The sequence below is a fragment of the Coregonus clupeaformis genome, chromosome 7 (assembly GCF_020615455.1).
Source record: "Coregonus clupeaformis isolate EN_2021a chromosome 7, ASM2061545v1, whole genome shotgun sequence".
Taxonomy (NCBI): domain Eukaryota; kingdom Metazoa; phylum Chordata; class Actinopteri; order Salmoniformes; family Salmonidae; genus Coregonus; species Coregonus clupeaformis.
This window is the reverse complement of record NC_059198.1, coordinates 37,556,383-37,579,519: the sequence shown is the minus strand read 5'-3', so window position 1 is coordinate 37,579,519 and position 23,137 is coordinate 37,556,383. Positions and strand designations below refer to the sequence as shown.

Genomic DNA, 23,137 nt, shown 5'->3' with positions numbered 1-23,137 from the left:
CGAATGCATAGTGCCAACTGTAAAGGTAATGGTCTGGGGCTGTTTTTCATAATTCGGGCTAGGCACCTTAGTTCCAGTGAAGGGAAATGTCAACGCTACTGCATACAATTACATTCTAGATGATTCTGTGTTTCCAACTTTGTGGCAACAGTTTGGGGAAGGCCCTTCCCTGTTTCAGCATGACAATGCCCCCGTGCACAAAGCGAGGTCCATACAGAAATGGTTTGTTGAGATCGGAGTGGAAGGACTTAACTGGCCTGCACAGTGCCCTGACCTCAACCCCATCGAACACCTTTGGGATGAATTGGAACACCGACTGCGAGCCAGGTCTAATCGCCCAACATAAGTGCCCGACCTCACTAATGCTCTTGTGGCTGATACATACTTTTGGCCATGTGGTGTATGTTGTGTGGTCCTCCCACTAGGACTCGGGAAAGCATGCAGTTTATTCGGCTACAGATAAAATGTTATGATGAACTTCACAAGGTGGTGCAAGTGCACAGTGATGAGCTTTGATGCTCCTTTCCAATAAATATTGAGGGTCTCATTCTGGTGACGTGATGATTGATTCTTCACTAGCCGACCTGCACAGTATCCGTGAGCTGTTGACTAGAGCGTACGTGCCACAAACCTTTGCTATTTAATGCAACAGTTTTTGTTGAAATGCGATGGAAACATATTAAACTTTAGGCTTTTATTCGGTACATGAAAATGTGTGCGAAAAAAGTAATTTATGTGCATTACGTCATCACTCACTGATTTTTATCCCAAAAAAATTGCATATTTCCCTTATGCATATTTCTGAATATTCACATGAAATTCTGTTGCCAATTGGATGGAAACGTAGTTATTGACTGGTTTGTTGTAGTGTGCTGTTGATTAATTCCTGACTATATTGTGGTGCTGTGTTGGGTCAGGTACTGAGGCCTGGGGTCCTGTGGTTTCTGAGAAACCTGAACGATCCAGACTTCAACCCAGTCCAGGAGATGATCCACCTACCAATCTACAGACACCTCCGCAGGTTCATCCTGTCTGTGGTCAGTACATCTACAGACACCTCCGCAGGTTCATCCTGTCTGTGGTCAGTACATCTACAGACACCTCCGCAGGTTCATCCTGTCTGTGGTACGTACAGTGCATTTGGAAAGTATTCAGACCCCTTGACTTTTTCCACATTTTGTTACATTACAGCCTTATTCTAAAATGGATTTTAAAAATAATAATCCTCATCACACAATACCCCATAATGACAAAGCAAAAACAGATGTTTTGCTAATTTATAAAAAATAAAAAAAGTATTCAGACCCTTTACTCAGTACTTTGTTGAAGCACCTTTGGCAGCGATTTACAGCCTCGAGTCTTCATGGGTATGACGCTACAAGCTATTTGGGGTGTTTCTCCCATTCTTCTCTGCAGATTCTCTCAAGCTCTGTCTGGTTGGATGGGGAGCGTCGCTGTACAGCTACTTTCAGGTCTCCCCAGAGATGTTCGATCGGGTTCAAGTCCGGGCTCTGGCTGGGCCACTCAAGGACATTCAGAGACTTTTCCTGAAGCCACTCCTGCGTTGTCTTGGCTGTGTGCTTAGGGTCGTTGTCCTGTTGGAAGGTGAACCTATGCCTCAGTCTGACGTCCTGAGTGCTCTGGAGCAGGTTTTCATCAAGGATCTCTGTGTACTTTGCTCCGTTCATCTTTCCCTCGATCCTAACTAGTCTCCCAGTCCCTGCCGCTGAAAACCATCCCCACAGGTTTCCTCCAGACATGATGCTTGGCATTCAGGCCAAAGAGTTCAATCTTGGTGTCATCAGACCAGAGAATCTTGTTTCTCATGGTCTGAGAGTCTTTAAGTGCCTTTTGGCAAACTCCAAGCGGGCTGTCGTGCCTTTTACTGAGGAGCGGCTTCCGTCTGGCCACTCTACCATAATTGGTGGAGTGCTGCAGAGATGGTTGTCCTTCTGGAAGGTTCTCCCATCTCCACAGAGGAACTCTGGAGCTCTGTCAGAGTGACCATCGGGTTCTTGATCACCTCCCTGACCAAGGCCCTTCTCCCCCGATTGTCTCAGTTTGGCCGGGCGGCCAGCTCTAGGAAGAGTCTTGGTGGTTCCAAACTTCTTCCATTTAAGAATGATGGAGGCCACTGTGTTCTTGGGGACCTTCAATGCTGCAGACATTTTTTGGTACCCTTCCCCAGATCACTGGAAACAGGATGCACCTGAGCTCAATTTCGAGTCTCATAGCAAAAGGTCTGAATACTGATGGAAATAAGGTATTCTGTTTTTTGTTTATACATTTGCAAACATGTCTAAAAACCAGTTTTTGCTTTGTCATTATTTGGTATTGTGTGTAGAGGAGGGTTTTTATTTTATTTAATCCATTTTGGGAAAAGGGCTGTAATGTAACTAAATGTACAATGCACTGGACATCTACAGACACCTCCGCAGCAGGGTTTCCGTTAGCCGGGAATAGCCGACTGTTGGCCTGAAAAATGAAAAGCTGATCAAATTGGTGCCGGCAATTGTTCGGGAGAAGAAGAAAAAGTAATCCCATTGCGAAGTTAATGAATTTTAGCCTGTTGAATGATGGAAATACCAGGCAATCGCATGTAACAAAACAACAACAATGGCCAACATTAAAAAGAGCTGCTATTTTTATTTCTCAACTGGTAATTGAAACACTCTTCCCATTCGCCATTCAAGTACAACGGCAACTAACCAGGCTTCAGCGTGTCACTCACCACTTTACAATGAGCTGGAGGCGGTATGCATTTTTTAAAAACGTACTTGTGTTTTAAACCTTGAACGTTTCACTACATATGAAGCATGTCTTACCTTGCTTCAAAGTAACTTAGCCAAAATCAAACCAAATATGCAGGCAATTATTTTATGAAGACTTCCCTATACCATTGAAACCAATAACCTATTTTTCTCATGTTCTATTGATTTTTCAAATCAACTATCTTTCATTGTCCAGTAGCCAAAGGCACAATCCTAGTCATATTAGCAACCAATGCTAGTTGTTGCATATTTAGATCTCCCCTCTTTCTACATATTTTTCATCTCCGTCACATGAAACCGCTCAAAATTGTGTTTTCTGCTAATTGCGTTATGGAGCGAACATTCGCGAGCAGCTTACTGCCTTGTGCGCATTGCCACGCTTAAAATGTGAATTAAATAATAGGTTATCAACATTTTATGCAAAACGTTCTGATCTGTTGCATGAGCTTCATTGCTTTGTTACGTTCTGGGGATGCACCATAGGCATACTGGTTGGATGAATTTAGGATCTATCGTCCCAGAGTCAGTTTGGAGTAGGTTATTTCTTTCTCGCACAGAACGACAAGCTGACCAATAGAATAGGTCAACTTTTCTACTATGGGTGGGGGGTGGGGGTGGGGGGGGTAGAAGATTGACATAGGCTAGTAATTTTGCTGTTCGTTACTTGTTGGATGAGGAAAAGTAAATGTGGGCAGTTATTCTAACATAGGCGGCATGTGGGTTTCAAGTTTGGGGAAGCTAAGTTTCACCATAGAAATGCACCTGTATAATAAAGCATTTGCAGACTTATGTAAGAGAGCCTACTATTCCTAATGTGACGATTTAGATTGGATAGTCATAATTTAGGCTAATAATATAACTAAATGCATGCTTTTCAATCCAACGTGCTAGCACCCGCCCCACCCGACTAGAATCACCACTCTCGACCGGGTCTGACCTAGAGTATGTGGACAACTACAAATATCTAGGTGTCTGGTTAGACTGTAAACTCAACTTCCAGACTCACATAAAGAATCTCCAATCCAAAGTTAAATCTAGAATCGGCTTCCTATTTCGCAACAAAGCCTCCTTCACTCATGCTGCCAAACATGCCCTCGTAAAACTGACTATCCTACCGATCCTTGACTTCGGCGATGTCATTTACAAAATAGCCTCCAACACTCTACTCAGCAAATTGGATGTAGTCTATCACAGTGCCATCCGTTTTGTCTCCAAAGCCCCATACACTACCCACCACTGTGACCTGTACGCTCTTGTTGGCTGGTCCTCACTACATGTTCGTCGTCAAACCCACTGGCTCCAGGCCATCTATAAATCACTGCTAGGCAAATCCCCGCCCTATCTTAGCTCATTGGTCACCATAGCAGCACCCACCCGTAGTCTGCGCTCCAGCAGGTATATCTCACTGGTCATTCGAAAATAAATACAATAAGTGACTTAGAGTAGACCTTGGCTACACTTCTTCTCCTTTCTTTGCACAGGAAAATGTTGGCCTTTAATAAACGCATTTTATGCAATTCTGCTACACTTTATATGACTGGAGACATTAGCAGAGTCTTTTTTTAATACGACAAAAATGACTTGGTAGCCTACTCTGCTGACACTGACAAACAGATCAATAAAGACGACGTTGCAAACAGGGGAGACACAAATACAACATGACGTCCATCTAACCTGGAGGAGGAAATTATTGTCCAAAAACAAACAAGTGGCACAGACCCAATGATGAAGACAGTGAATATGCACACTCACCGGGGATATGGCTGATGTTCTCCGCTGTTGCCAATAGGATAGGCTACTTTTCGCTCAATGAAGTTGATAATTTTGATAACTAAAAGACAGATTGGAGTCTTCTCTTTACAGCAATAGCCATTTGTTTCCCAAACTGTTTTTCCGCGATTGTATTTATAAATATTGCGATATGCCTGGCTGGGTCTCTCTGCTTTTCACTGACAGTCGCAACTCAACAATCATCTATTTGGTATTTACTGCACGCTGCCCAAATTGCAGGCCTTTCCGACTGTAGGCTATGCCATTTAAAACAATCCACATGTAAACATTTAAAAAAGAAGTTAATGATCCTCTGTGACCAAATTATGCTTTTTGGTGTATTAGGCTATTTTGAATGATTTTTTTTATTTCTGTATAGACAGGGGTAAGCTAATTAGGCTATATAATTTTGGCAATTTAAATTTACTTTAGGGAAAGCTTCCCCTAGCCTTATGGACATGCATTCTAACATCTCATCGGAATTCGGTAAGAATTATGCACGCCATTTGCATCCGACTTGCATGTTCTGTTAAGATGAATTACCATAAACTAAATGTGATTTCTGTCATTCTGAGAAACGTGGGTGGACGGCCTAATCAGGTTACGCAACCAATGCATATGGGTCCGGTAAATTTCTTAAATGTCCGGTAAATAAAAATGCTGCCTCCGCAGGTTCATCCAGTCTGTGGTCCGTTCATCTACAGACAGATGTGTTGGTCAAAAGTAGTTATATGCAGCTATGGCTCTGATCATTAAAAGGTGTATGATGTATGATCTCTCCTCTCCTAGGTGGTGTTTGGTTCTATCGTTCTCCTGATGTTGTGGCTGCCCATCAGGATGATCAAGCTACTCCTCCCTGCTTTCCTTCCCTACAACGTCATGCTTTACAGGTACACTCACTCCTTCCTTCCCTACAACATCATGCTTTACAGAGACACTCACTCCTTCCTTCCCTACAACATCATGCTTTACAGAGACACTCACTCCTTCCTTCCCTACAACATCATGCTTTACAGGTACACTCACTCCTTCCTTCCCTACAACATCATGCTTTACAGGTACACTCACTCCTTCCTTCCCTACAACATCATGCTTTACAGGTACACTCACTCCTTCCTTCCCTACAACATCATGCTTTACAGGTACACTCACTCCTTCCTTCCCTACAACATCATGCTTTACAGGTACACTCCTTCCTTCCCTACAACATCATGCTTTACAGGTACACTCACTCCTTCCTTCCCTACAACGTCATGCTTTACAGGGACACTCACTCCTTCCTTCCCTACAACGTCATGCTTTACAGGTACACTCACTCCTTCCTTCCCTACAACATCATGCTTTACAGGGACACTCCTTCCTTCCCTACAACATCATGCTTTACAGGTACACTCCTTCCTTCCCTACAACATCATGCTTTACAGGTACACTCACTACTTCCTTCCCTACAACATTATGCTTTACAGAGACACTCCTTCCTTCCCTACAACATCATGCTTTACAGGGACACTCACTCCTTCCATCCCTACAACATCATGCTTTACAGAGACACTCCTTCCTTCCCTACAACATCATGCTTTACAGGGACACTCACTCCTTCCATCCCTACAACATCATGCTTTACAGGTACACTCCTTCCTTCCCTACAACATCATGCTTTACAGGTACACTCACTCCTTCCTTCCCTACAACATCATGCTTTACAGGTACACTAACATGGCTCAACTGTGGCCAGAAATGGTCACCAACCCTGGTCCTGGAGAGCTGCATTGTGTGCAGGTTTTTTTCCAGCCCAGCATCTAAATACCTAGGAATGTACTGTAGATGTATACCCGGTAAGTGATGTACCTTCCCCCTCCTCTCTCCGCTCTCCCCCCTCCTCTCTCTCTCTCTCCCCCCTCCTCTCTCTCTCTCTCTCCCCCCTCCTCTCTCCGCTCTCCCCCCTCCTCTCTCTCTCTCTCTCCCCCCTCCTCTCTCCTTTCCTCCAGTGATGCTCCAGTCAGTGAGCTGTCTCTGGAGCTGTTGCTGCTGCAGGTGGTTCTGCCAGCTCTCCTGGAACAGGGTCACACACGCCAGTGGCTCAAAGGTCTGGTCAGAGCCTGGACCGTAACCGCTGGATACCTACTGTAAGTCTATACACACTATACACTACACCTGTACACACTTATACACACTCCCAAAGTGTTCTTTCATTGTAACTACAGACCCGTAACATGAAGTATATATTTGTTAGCTAACTCTCTATACCTTTATTCTGCTCTCCTATCTCCCCCTCTGCCCCCTCTCCTAATCCTCCTCTTCTCCTCCCCCCACTCCTCCCCCCTATCCTCTTCCTCCTCTCCTAATTCTCCTCTTCTCCTCCTTTCCCCACTCCTCCTCCCCCCTATCCTCCTCCTCCTGCCCCTCTACCCCCTCTCCTAATCCTCCTCCTCTCCCCTCTCCTCCTCCTCCTCCTCCTCCTCTCCTAATCATCTTCTTCTCCTCCTCTCCCCACTCCTCCCCCCTATCCTCCTCCTCCTCCCCTCTCCCCTTTCAGAGACCTCCACTCTTACCTGCTGGGAGAACAGGAAGACGACGAGGCTAACCAGCCTGTCAACAACAACAACAACCCTGCTCCCGGTCACCATAACAACAACGCTAACCCCGCCCCTGCTGTGGGGGAGGGGCTTCATGCAGCCCATCAGGCCATACTACAGCAGGGAGGACCTATAGGCTTCCAACCCTACCACCGGCCCCTACGCTTCCCCTTTAGGGTCAGTTACACTACACACTACCTTAACACTTAACCCGTATACCCTTAACCAGGGCTGCCCAACCCTCTTCCTGGAGATCTACTGTCCTGTAGGTTTTCAGTCCAACCCTGTTCCTGGAGATCTACTGTCCTGTAGGTTTTCAGTCCAACCCTCTTCCTGAGATCTACTGTCCGTCCAACCCTTCCACTACTGTCTGTAGGTTTCAGTCCAACCCTGTTCCTGGAGATCTACTGTCCTGTAGGTTTTCAGTCCAACCCTAACTTAGCGTATCTGATTCAGCTAGTTAAGGTCTTGTTGAGCAGCTAATAAGTCGAATCAGGTGTGTTAAATTAGGGTTGGACTGAAAACCTACAGGACGGTAGATTGCCAGGAAGAGGTTTGGACTGAAAACCTACAGGACAGTAGATCTCCAGGAAGAGGGTTGGACTGAAAACCTACAGGACGGTAGATCGCCAGGAAGAGGGTTGGACAGCCCTACACTACCCCCTACCACCGACCCTTCCACTTTCCCCTCAGGACAAGTTACCACTTGAATGTCTCTCTCTCTTGTTTGTAGATCGTCCTGCTGATAGGGTTCATGTGTGTCACCCTGCTGGTGTCCAGTCTGGTGTGTCTGACGTTACCAGGTGAGACATCAACCTTAGTCAGTGTTGGGGAGTAGTGAACTACATGTAGTTCAACTGGTCATTTAACTAGATTTTGCAGTAGCTTGGTGGTCGTTGAAATAAATTCAAATATTGCAGTGGAGGCTGGTGGAAGGAGCTATAGGAGGACGGGCTCACTGTAATGGCTGGAATTGAATAAATGGAACATTATCAAACACAGCAAAGAAATGGAAACCACGTTTGACTCCGTTCCATTGATCGCATTCCAGCCATTACAATGACCCCGTCCTCCTATAGCTCCTCCCACCAGCCTCCACTGAAATCTTGGTAGTGTTTTCAGTAATTGGCTCCCGAGTGGCGCAGCGGTCTAAGGCTGCATCTCCGTGCTTGAGGCGTCACTACAGACCCCCTGGTTCGATTCCAGGCTGTATCACAACTGGCCGTGATTGGGAGTCCCATGGGGCGGCGCACAATTGGCCCAGCGTCGTCCGGGTTTGGTCGGTGTAGGCCGTCATTGTGAATAAGAAATTGTTCTTAACTAACTTGCCATATAGCAGTGTAGCTAACAACAGGAACTATACACTACTTTTTTTGCTGAAAAAAAATATGGGTAAAATAGTCAAGAATTTCCTTTCTTTTTCTGCATTAGACCGGCCTAATTCTCACTTGAAACATATTTGTTTGTGTTTTAATAGGCTAAATTACACATTCTGTTAACATCTGACTCCATAGTGATATGTTTAGATATGATAATTTATCACGAAGTAGTTTGGATGTAGTGAACTACTTTTTCAAATTAACTTTGGTTAAGTAAACTGTATTTTTCTTAAGGGTAGCTTAACTTCTTCCAGTGTGAAGTAATTGGTAGCTTGGTGAACTATATTTTCAGAGTAGCTTCCCCAACACTGACCGTACTCTCGCTCTCATCTATCGACACACCTTCGCAGTATTGTTTTAAATCTAATTGAACTGAGCTGAAAAAAGTGGACTTTGTTGATCTCAATACTGGAGTACTTCTTCAGGAATCTCACCTGGAATGACTAACCTGAATGTCTCGAAAGGACACTAAAGGCCATCGTTATGTTTTTAATGTGTTGAAGTGTTTGCGGGCCGTTGGCTGATGTCGTTCTGGACAGGCAGCTCTAAGATCCATGAGCTGTATACAGCGGCGTGTGGTCTGTACGTGTGCTGGCTGTCCATCCGCGGTGCCACCGTTCTACTGGCCTGGATGCCCCAGGGACGCACCATCATCATGATCAAAGTCCAGGAGTGGAGCCTCATGGTAAGAGTAGATGTATTAGTTATACTATATTATCTATTAGTTATACTATTATGTATTATGTAGTCCCCTGTAGCTCAGTTGGTAGAGTATGGCGCTTGCAACGCCAGGGTTGTGGGTTCGTTTCCCACCGGGGGCCAGTATGAAAATGTATGCACTCACTTAACTTTAAGTCGCTCTGGATAAGAGCTTCTGTTAAATGACCAAAAATATATATATAGGGTTTTCGTTAATGGAAGCCTCTCTCATGCAAATTCAGTTGAGTGTGGTGTACCGCAGGGCAGCCGGCTAGGGCCATTATTGTTTTCTGTTTTTACAAATTACCTTCCACTGAACTTGAATAAAGCCTGTGTGTCTATGTAGGCTGATGACTCGACAGTATACATGTCGGCTGCAACAGTAAAATAAATAACTGAGACATTTAACATAGAGCTCCAGTCAGTTTTAGAATGGGAAACTAGCAATAAGCTGGTGCTAAATATCTCAAACTAAAAGCATTATTTTTGGGACAAATCACTCGCTCAACGCTAAACCTAATTTAGATCTATTATTGAATAATGTGGCTATTGAGCAAGTTAGGAGACTAAACTGCTGGGTGTAACCCTAGATAGCAAGCTTTCGTGGTCAAAACGTATAGGCTCAATGGTTGCTCAAATGGGAAGAGGTCTGTCCATGATAGGGCGTTGCTCTGCCTTCTTGACATCTCAGTCGACCAGACAGGTCCTACAGGCCGTAGTTTTGTCGCACCTTGACTACTGCCCTAGCTGTGTGGTCATGTGCGGCAAAGGACATGGGTCAATTGCAATTGTTCCAGAACAAAGCAGCACGTATCGCACTTAGATGTACACGGAGGGAAAGTATAGTTGAAGTCGGAAGTTTACATACACTTAGGTTGGAGTCATTAAAACTCGTTTTTCAAGCACTCCACAAATTTCATGTTAACAAACTGTAGTTTTGGCAAGTTGGTTAGGACATCTACTTTGTGCATGACACAAGTCATTTTTCCAACAATTGTTTACAGACAGATTGTTTCACATATAATTCACTGTATCACAATTCCAGTGGGTCAGAAGTTTTTACATACACTAAGTTGACTGTGCCTTTAAATAGCTTGGAAAATTCCAGAAAATGACATCATGGCTTTAGAAGCTTCTGATAGGCTAATTGACATAATTTGAGTCAATTGGAGGTGTACACACTGGATGTATTTCAAGGCCTACCTTCAAACTCAGTGCCTCTTTGCTTGATATCATGGGAAAATCAAAATAAATCAGCCAAGACCTCAGAAAACAAATTGTAGACCTCCACAAGCCTGGTTCATCCTTGAGAGCAATTTCCAAACGCCTGAAGGTACCACGTTCATCTGTACAAACAATAGTACGCAAGTATAAACACCATAGGACCACGCAGCCGTCACACCACTCAGGAAGGAGACGCGTTCTGTCTCCTAGAGATGAACGTACTTTGGTGCGAAAAGTGCAAATCAATCCCAGAACAACAGCAAAGGACCTTGTGAAGATGCTGGAGGAAACGGGTACAAAAGTATCTATATCCACAGTAAAAAGAGTCCTATATCGACATAACCTGAAAGGCCGCTCAGCAAGGAAGAAGCCACTGCTCCAAAACCGCCATAAAAAAGCCAGACTACGGTTTGCAACTGCACATGGGGACAAAGATCGTACTTTTTGGAGAAATGTCCTCTGGTCTGATGAAACAAAAATAGAACTGTTTGGCCATAATGACCATCATTATGTTTGGAGGAAAAAGGGGGTCGCTTGCAAGCCGAAGAACACTATCCCAACCGTGAAGCACGGGGGTGGCAGCATCATGCAGTGGGGGTGCTTTGCTGCAGGAGGGACTGGTGCATTTCACAAAATAGATGGCATCATGAGGAAGGATTAATTATGGATATATTGAAGCAACATCTCAAGACATCAGTCAGGAAGTTAAAGCTTGGTCTCATGGGTCTTCCAAGTGGACAATGACCCCAAGCATACTTCCAAAGTTGTGGCAAAATGGCTTAAGGACAACAAAGTCAAGGTATTGGAGTGGCCATCACAAAGCCCTGACCTCAGTCCTATAGAACATTTGTGGGCAGAACTGAAAAAGCGTGTGCAAGCAAGGAGGCCTACAAACCTGACTCAGTTACACCAGCTCTGTCAGGAGGAATGGGCCAAATTTCACCCAACTTATTGTAGGAAGCTTGTGGAAGGCTACCCGAAACGTTTGACTCAAGTTAAACAATTTAAAGGCAATGCTACCAAATACTAATTGAGTATATGTAAACTTGGAATGTGATGAAATAAATAAAAGCTGAAATAAATCATTCTCTCTACAATTATTCTGACATTTCACATTCTTAAAATAAAGTGGTGATCCTAACTGACCTAAGACAGGGAATTTGTACTAGGATTAAATGTCAGGAATTGTGAAAAAACTGAGTTTAAATGTATTTGGCTAAGGGATATGTAAACTTCCAACTTCAACTGTATCAGTAACATGCATGTCAGTCTCTCCTGGCTCAAAGTTGAGGAGAGATTGACTGCATCACTATTGGTCTTTGTGCGAGGTATTGATGTGTTGAAGGAACCGAACGGTCTGTTCAAGCAGTTGGCACACCGTTCGGACACTCATCGGTACCACACAAGACATGCAACCAAGAGGTCTCTTCACAGTCCCCAGGTCCAGAACAGAGGCTGGGAAACACAGTTTTAAATAGAGCCATGACTACATGGAACTCTGCCACCCCAGGTAATTCAAGCTAGCAATAAAACCAGTTTTAAAAACCCCCACAAAACTTCCCTTACTGCACAAAGGGGACTGTGAAGAGAAACAGCCATTTTATATATGCTATATTGTAATTTGCACTGAACTATGTATTAGACCTAGATATTATGTGTATGTACTGTGACGTCACGAGAGGCTACACAGCTTTCAGCGGGATTGCTCAAGTAGTGCAAGGAGACAAGGTTCAAACAAAACAAGGATTTTATTAAAGGTCTTGGGAAATTAACGAAAATATAACAAAATTATGTTCTCTTGTGGCTCTTTAAGGGTTAACAGTTCAGGGATGTCTCTTCCACATCCAAAATCATAATTCTCACTCGCTCAGATAACTTTTCCCCAGCCTTACTGTAGTCCACGTTGCAGCTAGTGGCCAACCCAGCAAAAAGTCCTTCCAAATGTCTCTCACGTATTTCCACAGGTGCATATATCCAAAGGTGAGTATTTCCCAAAGGTAAGTATCTCCAAATCCTTATATTCCTCATGGAAGTGGACGTGCAGCACTCTTGTCCTCCAGAGAGCCCAGGTTGGAGACTGTGTCTCTTCACCCCCCCCCCACACTCCCTCAGTGTGTCTCTTCCCTTCCCAAACCTTCAGCTCATCAGCTCCTCATTTGTTTCAGCTGCGTGGGAAGATTGGCCATAGAGGGGTGGAGTTCCCGACCATACCAGCAGATGGAGCCATAGCTGTCTGGGTTTGCAGCCACCTCAATCAATCAATCAATTTTATTTTATATAGCCCTTCTTACATCAGCTAATATCTCGAAGTGCTGTACAGAAACCCAGCCTAAAACCCCAAACAGCTAGTAATGCAGGTGTAGAAGCACGGTGGCAAGGAAAAACTCCCTAGAAAGGCGAAAGCCTAGGAAGAAACCTAGAGAGGAACCAGGCTATGAGGGGTGGCCAGTCCTCTTCTGGCTGTGCCGGGTGGAGATTATAACAGAACCATGCCAAGATGTTCAAAAATGTTCATAAGTGACAAGCATGGTCAAATAATAATCAGGAATAAATCTCAGTTGGCTTTTCATAGCCGATCATTAAGAGTTGAAAACAGCAGGTCTGGGACAGGTAGGGGTTCCATAACCGCAGGCAGAACAGTTGAAACTGGAATAGCAGCAAGGCCAGGCGGACTGGGGACAGCAAGGAGTCACCACGGCCGGTAGTCCCGACGTATGGTCCTAGGGCTCAGGTCTCTCAGTTGGCTTTTCATAGCCGATCATTAAAGAGTTGAAAACAGCAGGTCTGGGACAGGTAGGGGTTTCGTAGCCGCAGGCAGAACAGTTGAAACTGGAATAGCAGCAAGGCCAGGCGGACTGGGGACAGCAAGGTGTCATCATGCCCGGTAGTCCTGACGTATGGTCCTAGGGCTCAGGTTCTCAGAGAGAAAGAGAGAACGAGAGAATTAGAGAGAGCATACTTAAATTCACACAGGACACTGGATAAGACAGGAGAAGTACTCCAGGTATAACCAACTAACCCCAGCCCCCCGACACATAAACTACTGCAGCATAAATACTGGAGGCTGAGACAGGAGCGGTCCGGAGACACTGTGGCCCCATCCGAAGAAACCCCCGGACAGGGCCAAACAGGAAGGATATAACCCCACCCACTCCGCCAAAGCACAGCCCCCGCACCACTAGAGGGATATCCCCAACCACCAACTTACAATCCTGAGACAAGGCCGAGTATAGCCCACAGAGGTCTCCACCACAGCACAAACCAGATTGATTAAACGTTTATTAAAAGTAAAACGTGAATAGTTTGGCAGGTAGCCAAGTAGCAACAAACAGCACAGCAGTACGGAGTACGGAGACAATGCGGGATGTAACGTCCCTCCAGGACACAGCCTCTCGTGACATCACACATCCCCCTCCTCGGGACCGACGTCCTCGTCGGGGTAAAGGCAGCGAAGAAGGCATCACGCCGGGAGAGGGCGTCCGCATTGCCGTGGTGCTTGCCAGACTGCTCTCTCTTCAACTCCTCCAACTCTAGGACCAGGGACTCAGCCTCCTGTTGTCTCTCCTTGAGTTTCTTACTGAACGCATCAGCCTTGGTTTTAGCAGAGTTTAGCTTCTGTTGAGCAGCTTTCAGTTCCTTCTCTCTCTCTGCCTCCGCATTCTTCATCTTGTTCTCCAACACCTTGTACTTCTCCTCTGCCTTCTTCTGGACCTCCTTACTACTGCGCAGGGTCTCCTCACACTCCTCGATGGTCCTGCGCAGCCTCTCCAGCTCCTCCTGTTGCTTAGGGAAGGAGCTCTGTTGGAGTTTAGCCTGGAGGATATCTAACTCTTCTGTCTTCATGTCTAACTGTTGCTTTAACAAACGATACCTCTCAGCGGTCCCCTTCAGACCAGACAGTTCTTTGTCCAGATTATGTAGCTCCGTCTCTGTGTCGGTCTGGGCACCTGCCATCCCTATCCGAGCCCGGGCGGGAGTGAGTAACTCGGAGGATTGCACCGGAGCCTTCCCAGGATGAGTCTTGCCTCTCCGTTTCCGAGGTACTCGGGTTATCCTCTCCTGAGACTCTCTCCAGAGTGGGTAAAAGGCTGGGCAGTCTCGTCCACTTAGGACAGGGACGGGGAGGGAATCAACCACCCCCGCCGTCGTGTGTATGGTTCCCCGTGTGCTGGTCATTGTAAGTTCAGTAATGGGGTATTCTCTGGTGTCCCCATGGACACAGGAAACTGGGAGGACTTTCCCCGGGGTCAGACACGTTGGGCCCACCAAATCCTTACGCACCAGGGTGGCCCGGCTACCAGAATCCAGTAAGGCCTCCACATCATGGTGATTCACAGTTACCGGGCAGGTGGGGGGGTCGATCTGGGCCGCCATCTACGACTCCCAAGAGCGAGTCAAAACGGTGTGTGGGTGCTGAGCTGGAGGACTCCGCAGTGGGCATAGGTTCATCGGCTGGTTTCCCACACTGCCAGGAGATATGTCCCATCTCCCCACCCCGGTAACACTGTCGAGTTTCCCCCTCCTGGTGTACTCTTCTTGGACCCGCCTGGTTTCTGGCTCCCCCTGGAGCCGGGATAAGTCCTGACGTGGCTGGGTTCGAGACCTTGGGGTCCTTTGGACGGGTTCTTCCCCATTTGTGGTGGGGCCGCCCTCCTGGGGTCTTTTCGAGAAGCATTCAGCATCTCCGCTGTGGCCTGGTACTTTTCCACAGCTTCCACGGTCAGATCAGCCGTGGTCAAGGCCTGTTGACTGATGAACCGTTTTGCCTCATAAGGCAGGGCGCGTAGGTAACGATCCACCACAACGGCCTCCACCACCGCCGCTGCTGTATTCCTCTGCGGATCCAGCCATTTCCTTGCGATTCGGACAAGTTCATGCATCTGCGCCCGAGGAGGTTGGTCTGGTTGGAAGGTCCAGCTGTGAAAGCGCTGGGCCATACCAAACTTTGTGAGTCCATATCTGCTGAGGATCTCAGACTTCAGGGCATCATAGTCAGTAACCTGGTCAGGGCCCAGGTCCCGGACAGCATTCAGCGATTCCCCGGTTAGAAAGGGGGCTAACAGACCAACCCACTGTTGCTTGGGCCAGGCTTCCCTAGTGGCCGTGGCCTCAAATGCATGCAGGTATGCCTCAATGTCATCGGTAGCTCCCATCTTAGATATAAAGTCACTTGCCTTTATTGGGCGGGTATTTTGGACAACCCTCTGTCTCTGCAACTGCAATTCCTCTGCCTTCAGAAGGTTGGCTTTCTTTTGCTCCTCCAAGAGAGCCACGTTTGCTTGCATCTGGGCTTGCTGGCCAGCAACAAGGGCTTTCAATATGTCCTCCATTTCAGTCGGCGGGGAGCCTACGGCCAACTTGGAAAACTGGGTGATCAAAGCTTCGGTATCCTCCTCTGACATGCACTATTAACGCTTGAGCGTGCCCGTATTCTCCACCATCTGTGACGTCACGAGAGGCTACACAGCTTTCAGCGGGATTGCTCAAGTAGTGCAAGGAGACAAGGTTCAAACAAAACAAGGATTTTATTAAAGGTCTTGGGAAATTAACGAAAATATAACAAAATTATGTTCTCTTGTGGCTCTTTAAGGGTTAACAGTTCAGGGATGTCTCTTCCACATCCAAAATCATAATTCTCACTCGCTCAGATAACTTTTCCCCAGCCTTACTGTAGTCCACGTTGCAGCTAGTGGCCAACCCAGCAAAAAGTCCTTCCAAATGTCTCTCACGTATTTCCACAGGTGCATATATCCAAAGGTGAGTATTTCCCAAAGGTAAGTATCTCCAAATCCTTATATTCCTCATGGAAGTGGACGTGCAGCACTCTTGTCCTCCAGAGAGCCCAGGTTGGAGACTGTGTCTCTTCACCCCCCCCCACACTCCCTCAGTGTGTCTCTTCCCTTCCCAAACCTTCAGCTCATCAGCTCCTCATTTGTTTCAGCTGCGTGGGAAGATTGGCCATAGAGGGGTGGAGTTCCCGACCATACCAGCAGATGGAGCCATAGCTGTCTGGGTTTGCAGCCACCTCAGGGGGATGTAACGTCCCTCCAGGACACAGCCTCTCGTGACATCACAGTACTCATATGTAGACTGTGTGACGTTTTAGATTGTGTTTCAGTCCTTGACTAATAATGTTCTGTACTATGTATTACGTAATGTTTCATGTGGACCCGAGGAAGAGTAGCTGATGCTTTTGCAGCGGCTAATGGGGATCCTAATAAATACCAAATCCACTCTGCCGGAACTGTATATGGACGAAGATATACTGTAGTAGCCTGTAATAGTTATGGAGGTGGATGGCCATGCCAAGATCATTTATATTTCAACATCCAGTCACGTCTTACCTTTTTGTGTGTGTAGATCCTGAAGACACTGGTAGTAGCGTTGCTAGTGGCTGGTGTTATCCCTCTACTGCTGGGCCTGCTGTTTGAACTGGTCATCGTGGCTCCCCTACGCGTTCCTCTGGACCAGACGCCTCTCCTCTACCCCTGGCAGGTACACTGTGTGTGTGTGTGTGTGTGTGTGTGTGTGTGTGTGTGTGTGTGTGTGTGTGCGTGCGTGTGTTCAATAGTAAAGATCACAGTTTTTTTTTATATGGTATCTTTTGTGTGTGTAGGACTGGGCTCTGGGGGTACTCCATGCCAAAATCATCGCTGCCATCACCCTCATGGGTCCACAGTGGTGGCTGAAGACTGTCATAGAACAGGTGTGTTACCCTACACCACGTCATTATCCCTTAACCTAATATAGAACTACTATTATCAATCTCACACTTAAGTTTGACCAACTCTTTCCGTTCTGACTACCGGTAATTGAACCTGTGGAATGGAAGCGAATGAGACATTTCTCTCTTCCCCCTACGTGAACAATACAGCGTTTGACCTTGTGTAAAGTGACCCGTGAGGGATAACATTGCCACCTCTCCTCCTGTCAGGTGTATGCTAACGGCATCAGGAACATCGACCTCCATTTCATCATCTGTAAGCTGGCTGCCCCTGTCATCTCAGTGCTGCTGCTGTCCCTCTGTGTCCCCTATGTCATAGCAGCCGGGGTCGTACCTGCCGTAGGTAAGTCAGCAGTGTGCGTGTGTTTGTTTGCATGCGTGCACGTTTATGGGAAGTGTTTGCATGCACACGTGTGGGTGGTATGACGTGTTTAGCTCTATTGGCTCTGCTAATAGCTCTATAACCCTCCTGGTGAGACTCCAGAGATAACTCTGTTAATGGCTCTACAGTGGGGGAAAAAAGTATTTAGTCAGCCACCAACTGTGCAAGTTCTCCCACTTAAAAAGATGAGAGAGGCCTGTAATTTTCATCATAGGTACACGTCAACTATGACAGACAAAATGAGAAAAAAAAATCCAGAGAATCACATTGTAGGATTTCTAATGAATTTATTTGCAAATTATGGTGGAAAAATAAGTATTTGGTCAATAACAAAAGTTTCTCAATACTTTGTTATATACCCTTTGTTGGCAATGACACAGGTCAAACGTTTTCTGTAAGTCTTCACAAGGTTTTCACACACTGTTGCTGGTATTTTGGCCCATTCCTCCATGCAGATCTCCTCTAGAGCAGTGATGTTTTGGGGCTGTCGCTGGGCAACACGGACTTTCAACTCCCTCCAAAGATTTTCTATGGGGTTGAGATCTGGAGACTGGGTAGGCCACTCCAGGACCTTGAAATGCTTCTTACGAAGCCACTCCTTCGTTGCCCGGGCGGTGTGTTTGGGATCATTGTCATGCTGAAAGACCCAGCCACGTTTCATCTTCAATGCCCTTGCTGATGGAAGGAGGTTTTCACTCAAAATCTCACGATACATGGCCCCATTCATTCTTTCCTTTACACGGATCAGTCGTCCTGGTCCCTTTGCAGAAAAACAGCCCCAAAGCATGATGTTTCCACCCCATTGCTTCACAGTAGGTATGGTGTTCTTTGGATGCAACTCAGCATTCTTTGTCCTCCAAACACGACGAGTTGAGTTTTTACCAAAAAGTTCTATTTTGGTTTCATCTGACCATATGACATTCTCCCAATCCTCTTCTGGATCATCCAAATGCACTCTAGCAAACTTCAGACGGGCCTGGACATGTACTGGCTTAAGCAGGGGGACACGTCTGGCACTGCAGGATTTGAGTCCCTGGCGGCGTAGTGTGTTACTGATGGTAGGCTTTGTTACTTTGGTCCCAGCTCTCTGCAGGTCATTCACTAGGTCCCCCCGTGTGGTTCTGGGATTTTTGCTCACCATTCTTGTGATCATTTTGACCCCACGGGGTGAGATCTTGCGTGGAGCCCCAGATCGAGGGGAGATTATCAGTGGTCTTGTATGTCTTCCATTTCCTAATAATTGCTCCCACAGTTGATTTCTTCAAACCAAGCTGCTTACCTATTGCAGATTCAGTCTTCCCAGCCTGGTGCAGGTCTACAATTTTGTTTCTGGTGTCCTTTGACAGCTCTTTGGTCTTGGCCATAGTGGAGTTTGGAGTGTGACTGTTTGAGGTTGTGGACAGGTGTCTTTTATACTGATAACAAGTTCAAACAGGTGCCATTAATACAGGTAACGCGTGGAGGACAGAGGAGCCTCTTAAAGAAGAAGTTACAGGTCTGTGAGAGCCAGAAATCTTGCTTGTTTGTAGGTGACCAAATACTTATTTTCCACCATAATTTGCAAATAAATTCATTAAAAATCCTACAATGTGATTTTCTGGATATTTTTTTTTCTTCTCAATTTGTCTGTCATAGTTGACGTGTACCTATGATGAAAATTACAGGCCTCTCTCATCTTTTTAAGTGGGAGAACTTGCACAATTGGTGGCTGACTAAATACTTTTTTCCCCACTGTATAACCCTCCTGGTGTGACTCCAGAGATAACTCTGTTAATAGCTCTATATCCTCCTGGTGTGTGAGGTGTGACTCCAGAGATAACTCTGTTAATAGCTCTATATCCTCCTGGTGTGTCAGGTCTGTCAGGTGTGTCAGGTGTGACTCCAGAGATGCAGATTCTGATACAGAGGAGGATCTACCCATTCCTCCTGATGGTGGTGTCCATCATTGGCATCCTGTCCTTCCAGATACGACAGTTCAAACGCCTTTACGAACACATCAAGAACGATAAGTAAGCACCCACCCCTATCTCCGTACCTGGCATGTTCATTCAGAGCTCCTTGTACAGGGATAGTCCAACCCTGGTCCTGGGGAGCTTCAGGATATGCTGGCTTTTTTTCCAGCCCAGCACTACCATACCTGATTTAACTATTCAAGGTCTTGATCTGCAGCTGACACACAAACTAGGTAAATGCTCTAATATTGTGATTGACATGTGACTATTTTTTCCCATGTGCCCTCTTTGCCTTCCTGCAGGTACCTGGTTGGCCAGCGGCTTGTCAACTACGAACGCAAGGCTAGGGGAACCAGCTCTGTCCTGCCCCCTAACTCAATCCCAGAGTAGTCAAGTTTGCTTTTGGAAACCACCCCTCTCTCTCCCTCTCCCTCTCTCCCCCTCCCGCTCTCCTTCTTCCCTCCCTCCCGCTCTCCTTCTTCCCTCCCTCCCGCTCTCCTTCTTCCCTCCCTCCCGCTCTCCTTCTTCCCTCCCTCCCGCTCTCCTTCTTCCCTCCCTCCCGCTCTCCTTCTTCCCTCCCTCCCGCTCTCCTTCTTCACTCCCTCCCGCTCTCCTTCTTCCCTCCCTCCCGCTCTCCTTCTTCCCTCCCTCCCCGCTCTCCTTCTTCCCTCCCTCCCGCCCGCTCTCCTTCTTCCCTCCCTCCCTCCCGCTCTCCTCCTCCCTCCCTCCCTCCCTCCCTCCCTCCTCCCTCCCTCCCTCCCGCCTCCTCCCTCCCTCCCTCCCGCTCTCCTCCCTCCCTCCCGCTCTCCTCCCTCCCTCCCCTCCCTCCCGCTCTCCTCCCTCCCTCCCTCCCTCCCGCTCTCCTCCCTCCCTCCCTCCCGCTCTCCTCCCTCCCTCCCTCCCGCTCTCCTCCCTCCCGTCCCGCTCTCCTCCCTCCCGTCCGCTCTCCTCCCTCCCTCCCTCCCGCTCTCCTCCCTCCCTCCCTCCCGCTCTCCTCCCTCCCTCCCTCCCGCTCTCCTCCCTCCCTCCCTCCCGCTCTCCTCCCTCCCTCCCTCCCGCTCTCCTCCTCCCTCCCTCCCGCTCTCCTTCTTCCCTCCCTCCCGCTCTCCTTCTTCCCTCCCTCCCGCTCTCCTCCTTCCCTCCCTCCCGCTCTCCTCCTTCCCTCCCTCCCGCTCTCCTCCCTCCCTCCCGCTCTCCTCCCTCCCTCCCGCTCTCCTTCTTCCCTCCCTCCCGCTCTCCTTCTTCCCTCCCTCCCGCTCTCCTTCTTCCCTCCCTCACGCTCTCCTTCTTCCCTCCCTCCCTCCCTCCCTCCCGCTCTCCTCCCTCCCGCTCTCCTCCTCCCGCTCTCTCCCCTCCTCCCTCCCTCCCTCCCTCCCTCCCGCTCTCCTCCCTCCCGTCCGCTCTCCTCCCTCCCGTCCGCTCTCCTCCCTCCCTCCCTCCCGCTCTCCTCCCTCCCGTCCGCTCTCCTTCCTCCCTCCCGCCCGCTCTCCTCCCTCCCTCACGCTCTCCTTCTTCCCTCCCTCCCGCTCTCCTTCTCTCTCTCTCCTTCCCCCCCTCTCAGTCATGTTCATGCCTTGCTAAGTGTTAAGTGCAACCTGAGAATTGTACATGTGTAAATACTTTGGTTTCTAAATTATTTTGATTAATGCAATGACCATTGTACATCTTAAGTGTATGTATATTAATTTATTAAATCAAACAGACAATTTGTTTCTGTCTTGTTGTTTTTCATGAAAAAATACTTAATACATGATGGGGGGTGGTGTGATAGCTTCATCCTTTGGGACAAGTGGAGATTCCAGCACGATTCCGAACTCCTCCTTTAGTATGTCAGGAATCTCTTCCTCAGTCAGCTCTCTGGTAGTTTTAGTCACATTCCCTCCTTCCTCTGAGGGAAACTTGGTGGTGATGAGTCTGTGGCCCATGTAGGTGAGCCTCCCGGTGGGCTTCAGGATGGAGCAGAGAGACTTACAGAAGAAGATGGAGCTAGGGGAGCTCTGATGGTAGTCACACATCTCTATGAAGTCTTCTCTGCAGCGTGTATCCAGAGTGAACTTGTATAGCTCAGTCCAGAGCCCAGTTTCTCTCTTCTCTTCATCTTGCCACTCCAGAAAGCGCATCTCTCCCTCTTGTCTGATCCTGTACACTCTGTGGCCCTGCTTCTGGGGTTCTTCAGTCTCTAAGGACATGGGGAACTCGAACCCTGACCCACCAAATCCCACGTCACTCAGCCACCGGTGCCCCTCGAGCATCACCATTGAGATTAAGTGGTCGTTCGGCGGGCCATACCGCCCTGTGATGGCGTTTCTCACCTGTCCCGCTAGGATGGTGACCTCGAATCCCATTTCTGACAGAAACCAGGAGAACAGCCCGTTATTCTCGAAGCAGAACCCTCCGCGGCGGTGGTTAACAATTTTATCATAGAGGTGCGGGAGGTCGAGTCGGACGCGCCCCCCGCTGTGGATGGTGAGGTTCTCGAACGGGACAGTCCTCAGTTGACAGCAGTGTACACGCTGGAGCGCGTCCAGGGTCGGCGTTGGCAAAGCTGGTCCCGCGTACCCAATGCGTAGCAAATACTTCTGAACATCCATTTCTAATCGGGAACTTTATAATCGAAAGTTTAAAAAAAATATTTAAAAAATGAATTTGTTTAACTTGATACAAAATACGATTTATCTTAAAAGAACAAAATGGCGAAGGGAAGACATGCTATGCCTCGGACTTCGGATTTAGAATAGGAGAAATCTGCAGTTCCCGTGAGTGGAGGATTTTCCTTAGTTTCTTTTCAGCCCTGCCAGAGGTTTTATAATGTTACCCTAGTAAGCGGACGTCCTGCCTCCTGGTGGACACCAATCGGTAGTGATTGAAGGAGAATAGCCCAAGCAGGTTCATTCAGCAAGCAGGTACTGTAGGCCCAGGCCTAAAACTAATATAATATACAATCCTAATAAAAGAGAAGCCTAGATTAGCAGAATCTGTCTAGTGTTGATTAAGGCTAATTTTACAAAGGCATCCAAAATCGACACTAAAAATCAAGAGATAAACAAAATCATGCAACACAGCTGGACCTCCAACGCTTCTGCGCGAATTTTATTTTCGGGCCAGGGCGTATTCATTACAGTTTATCGTTTTTTAAGAACCAAACGGAAGCAAACAGAGAACGGGACGAATCGGGGAGGGACCTACCGTTGGAAAACATTTTCCGTTTGGAGTAACCGGTTTCTGTTGTGTTTTGCAACAGACAGAAAAATTATAATTTTTTTTTTGGGGGGGGGGGGCTCTCCTGACGCCAAATAATGTACACTTCTTGATATTAATTCAATGGATTGTGGTCAGTAAACCTATGGAACCGTGGTCCTCTGTAGCTCAATTGGTAGAGCATGGCGCTTGTAAAGCCAGGGTAGTGGGTTCGATCCTCGGGACCACCCATACGTAAAAATGTATGCACACATGACTGTAAGTCAATTTGGATAAAAGCGTCTGCTAAATGGCATATTATTATTGAATATGGTGTCAATAAGATATATTTTTTAATCCATTAGCAACTACAAATTACAAGTGCATAACTATATCGTAATTTTCCATGAAGAAAAATTGTTGGAAAAAGTATTTCTAATTTTCTTGCAATGTATTCATAAACACTGTCAAATATTGGATTGG

At 47.2% G+C, this 23,137-nt stretch overlaps 2 protein-coding genes across 3 annotated transcripts in view; one reads left to right on the top strand and one right to left on the bottom strand.

The window, feature by feature from the left end:
* The window catches only part of LOC121569335 (E3 ubiquitin-protein ligase MARCHF6), a 29,007-nt gene extending 9,045 nt beyond the window's left edge, over positions 1–19,962 (top strand). The window contains exons 16-26 of one of the 2 annotated variants that reach the window (XM_041880208.2): positions 918–1,037; positions 5,331–5,431; positions 6,530–6,667; positions 7,078–7,294; positions 7,851–7,920; positions 9,000–9,181; positions 16,780–16,914; positions 17,036–17,125; positions 17,354–17,486; positions 19,390–19,534; positions 19,780–19,962. In XM_041880208.2, the coding sequence (XP_041736142.1) occupies positions 918–1,037; positions 5,331–5,431; positions 6,530–6,667; positions 7,078–7,294; positions 7,851–7,920; positions 9,000–9,181; positions 16,780–16,914; positions 17,036–17,125; positions 17,354–17,486; positions 19,390–19,534; positions 19,780–19,867 (1,419 nt within the window). In that variant the 3' untranslated portion in view covers positions 19,868–19,962. Of the gene's footprint in view, positions 1–917; positions 1,038–5,330; positions 5,432–6,529; positions 6,668–7,077; positions 7,295–7,850; positions 7,921–8,999; positions 9,182–16,779; positions 16,915–17,035; positions 17,126–17,353; positions 17,487–19,380; positions 19,535–19,779 lie in introns of both variants that reach the window. The other variant, XM_041880207.2, reaches the window with a different exon arrangement.
* A 1,181-nt stretch (positions 19,963–21,143) lies between these two features.
* On the bottom strand, positions 21,144–22,570 carry LOC121570490 (arylamine N-acetyltransferase 2-like). The gene has a single exon (XM_041881950.2). The coding sequence runs from the start codon at positions 22,066–22,068 to the stop codon at positions 21,220–21,222; it is 849 nt and encodes a 282-aa protein (XP_041737884.1). The 5' UTR covers positions 22,069–22,570; the 3' UTR covers positions 21,144–21,219.
* Between the last annotated feature and the right edge of the window lie 567 nt (positions 22,571–23,137).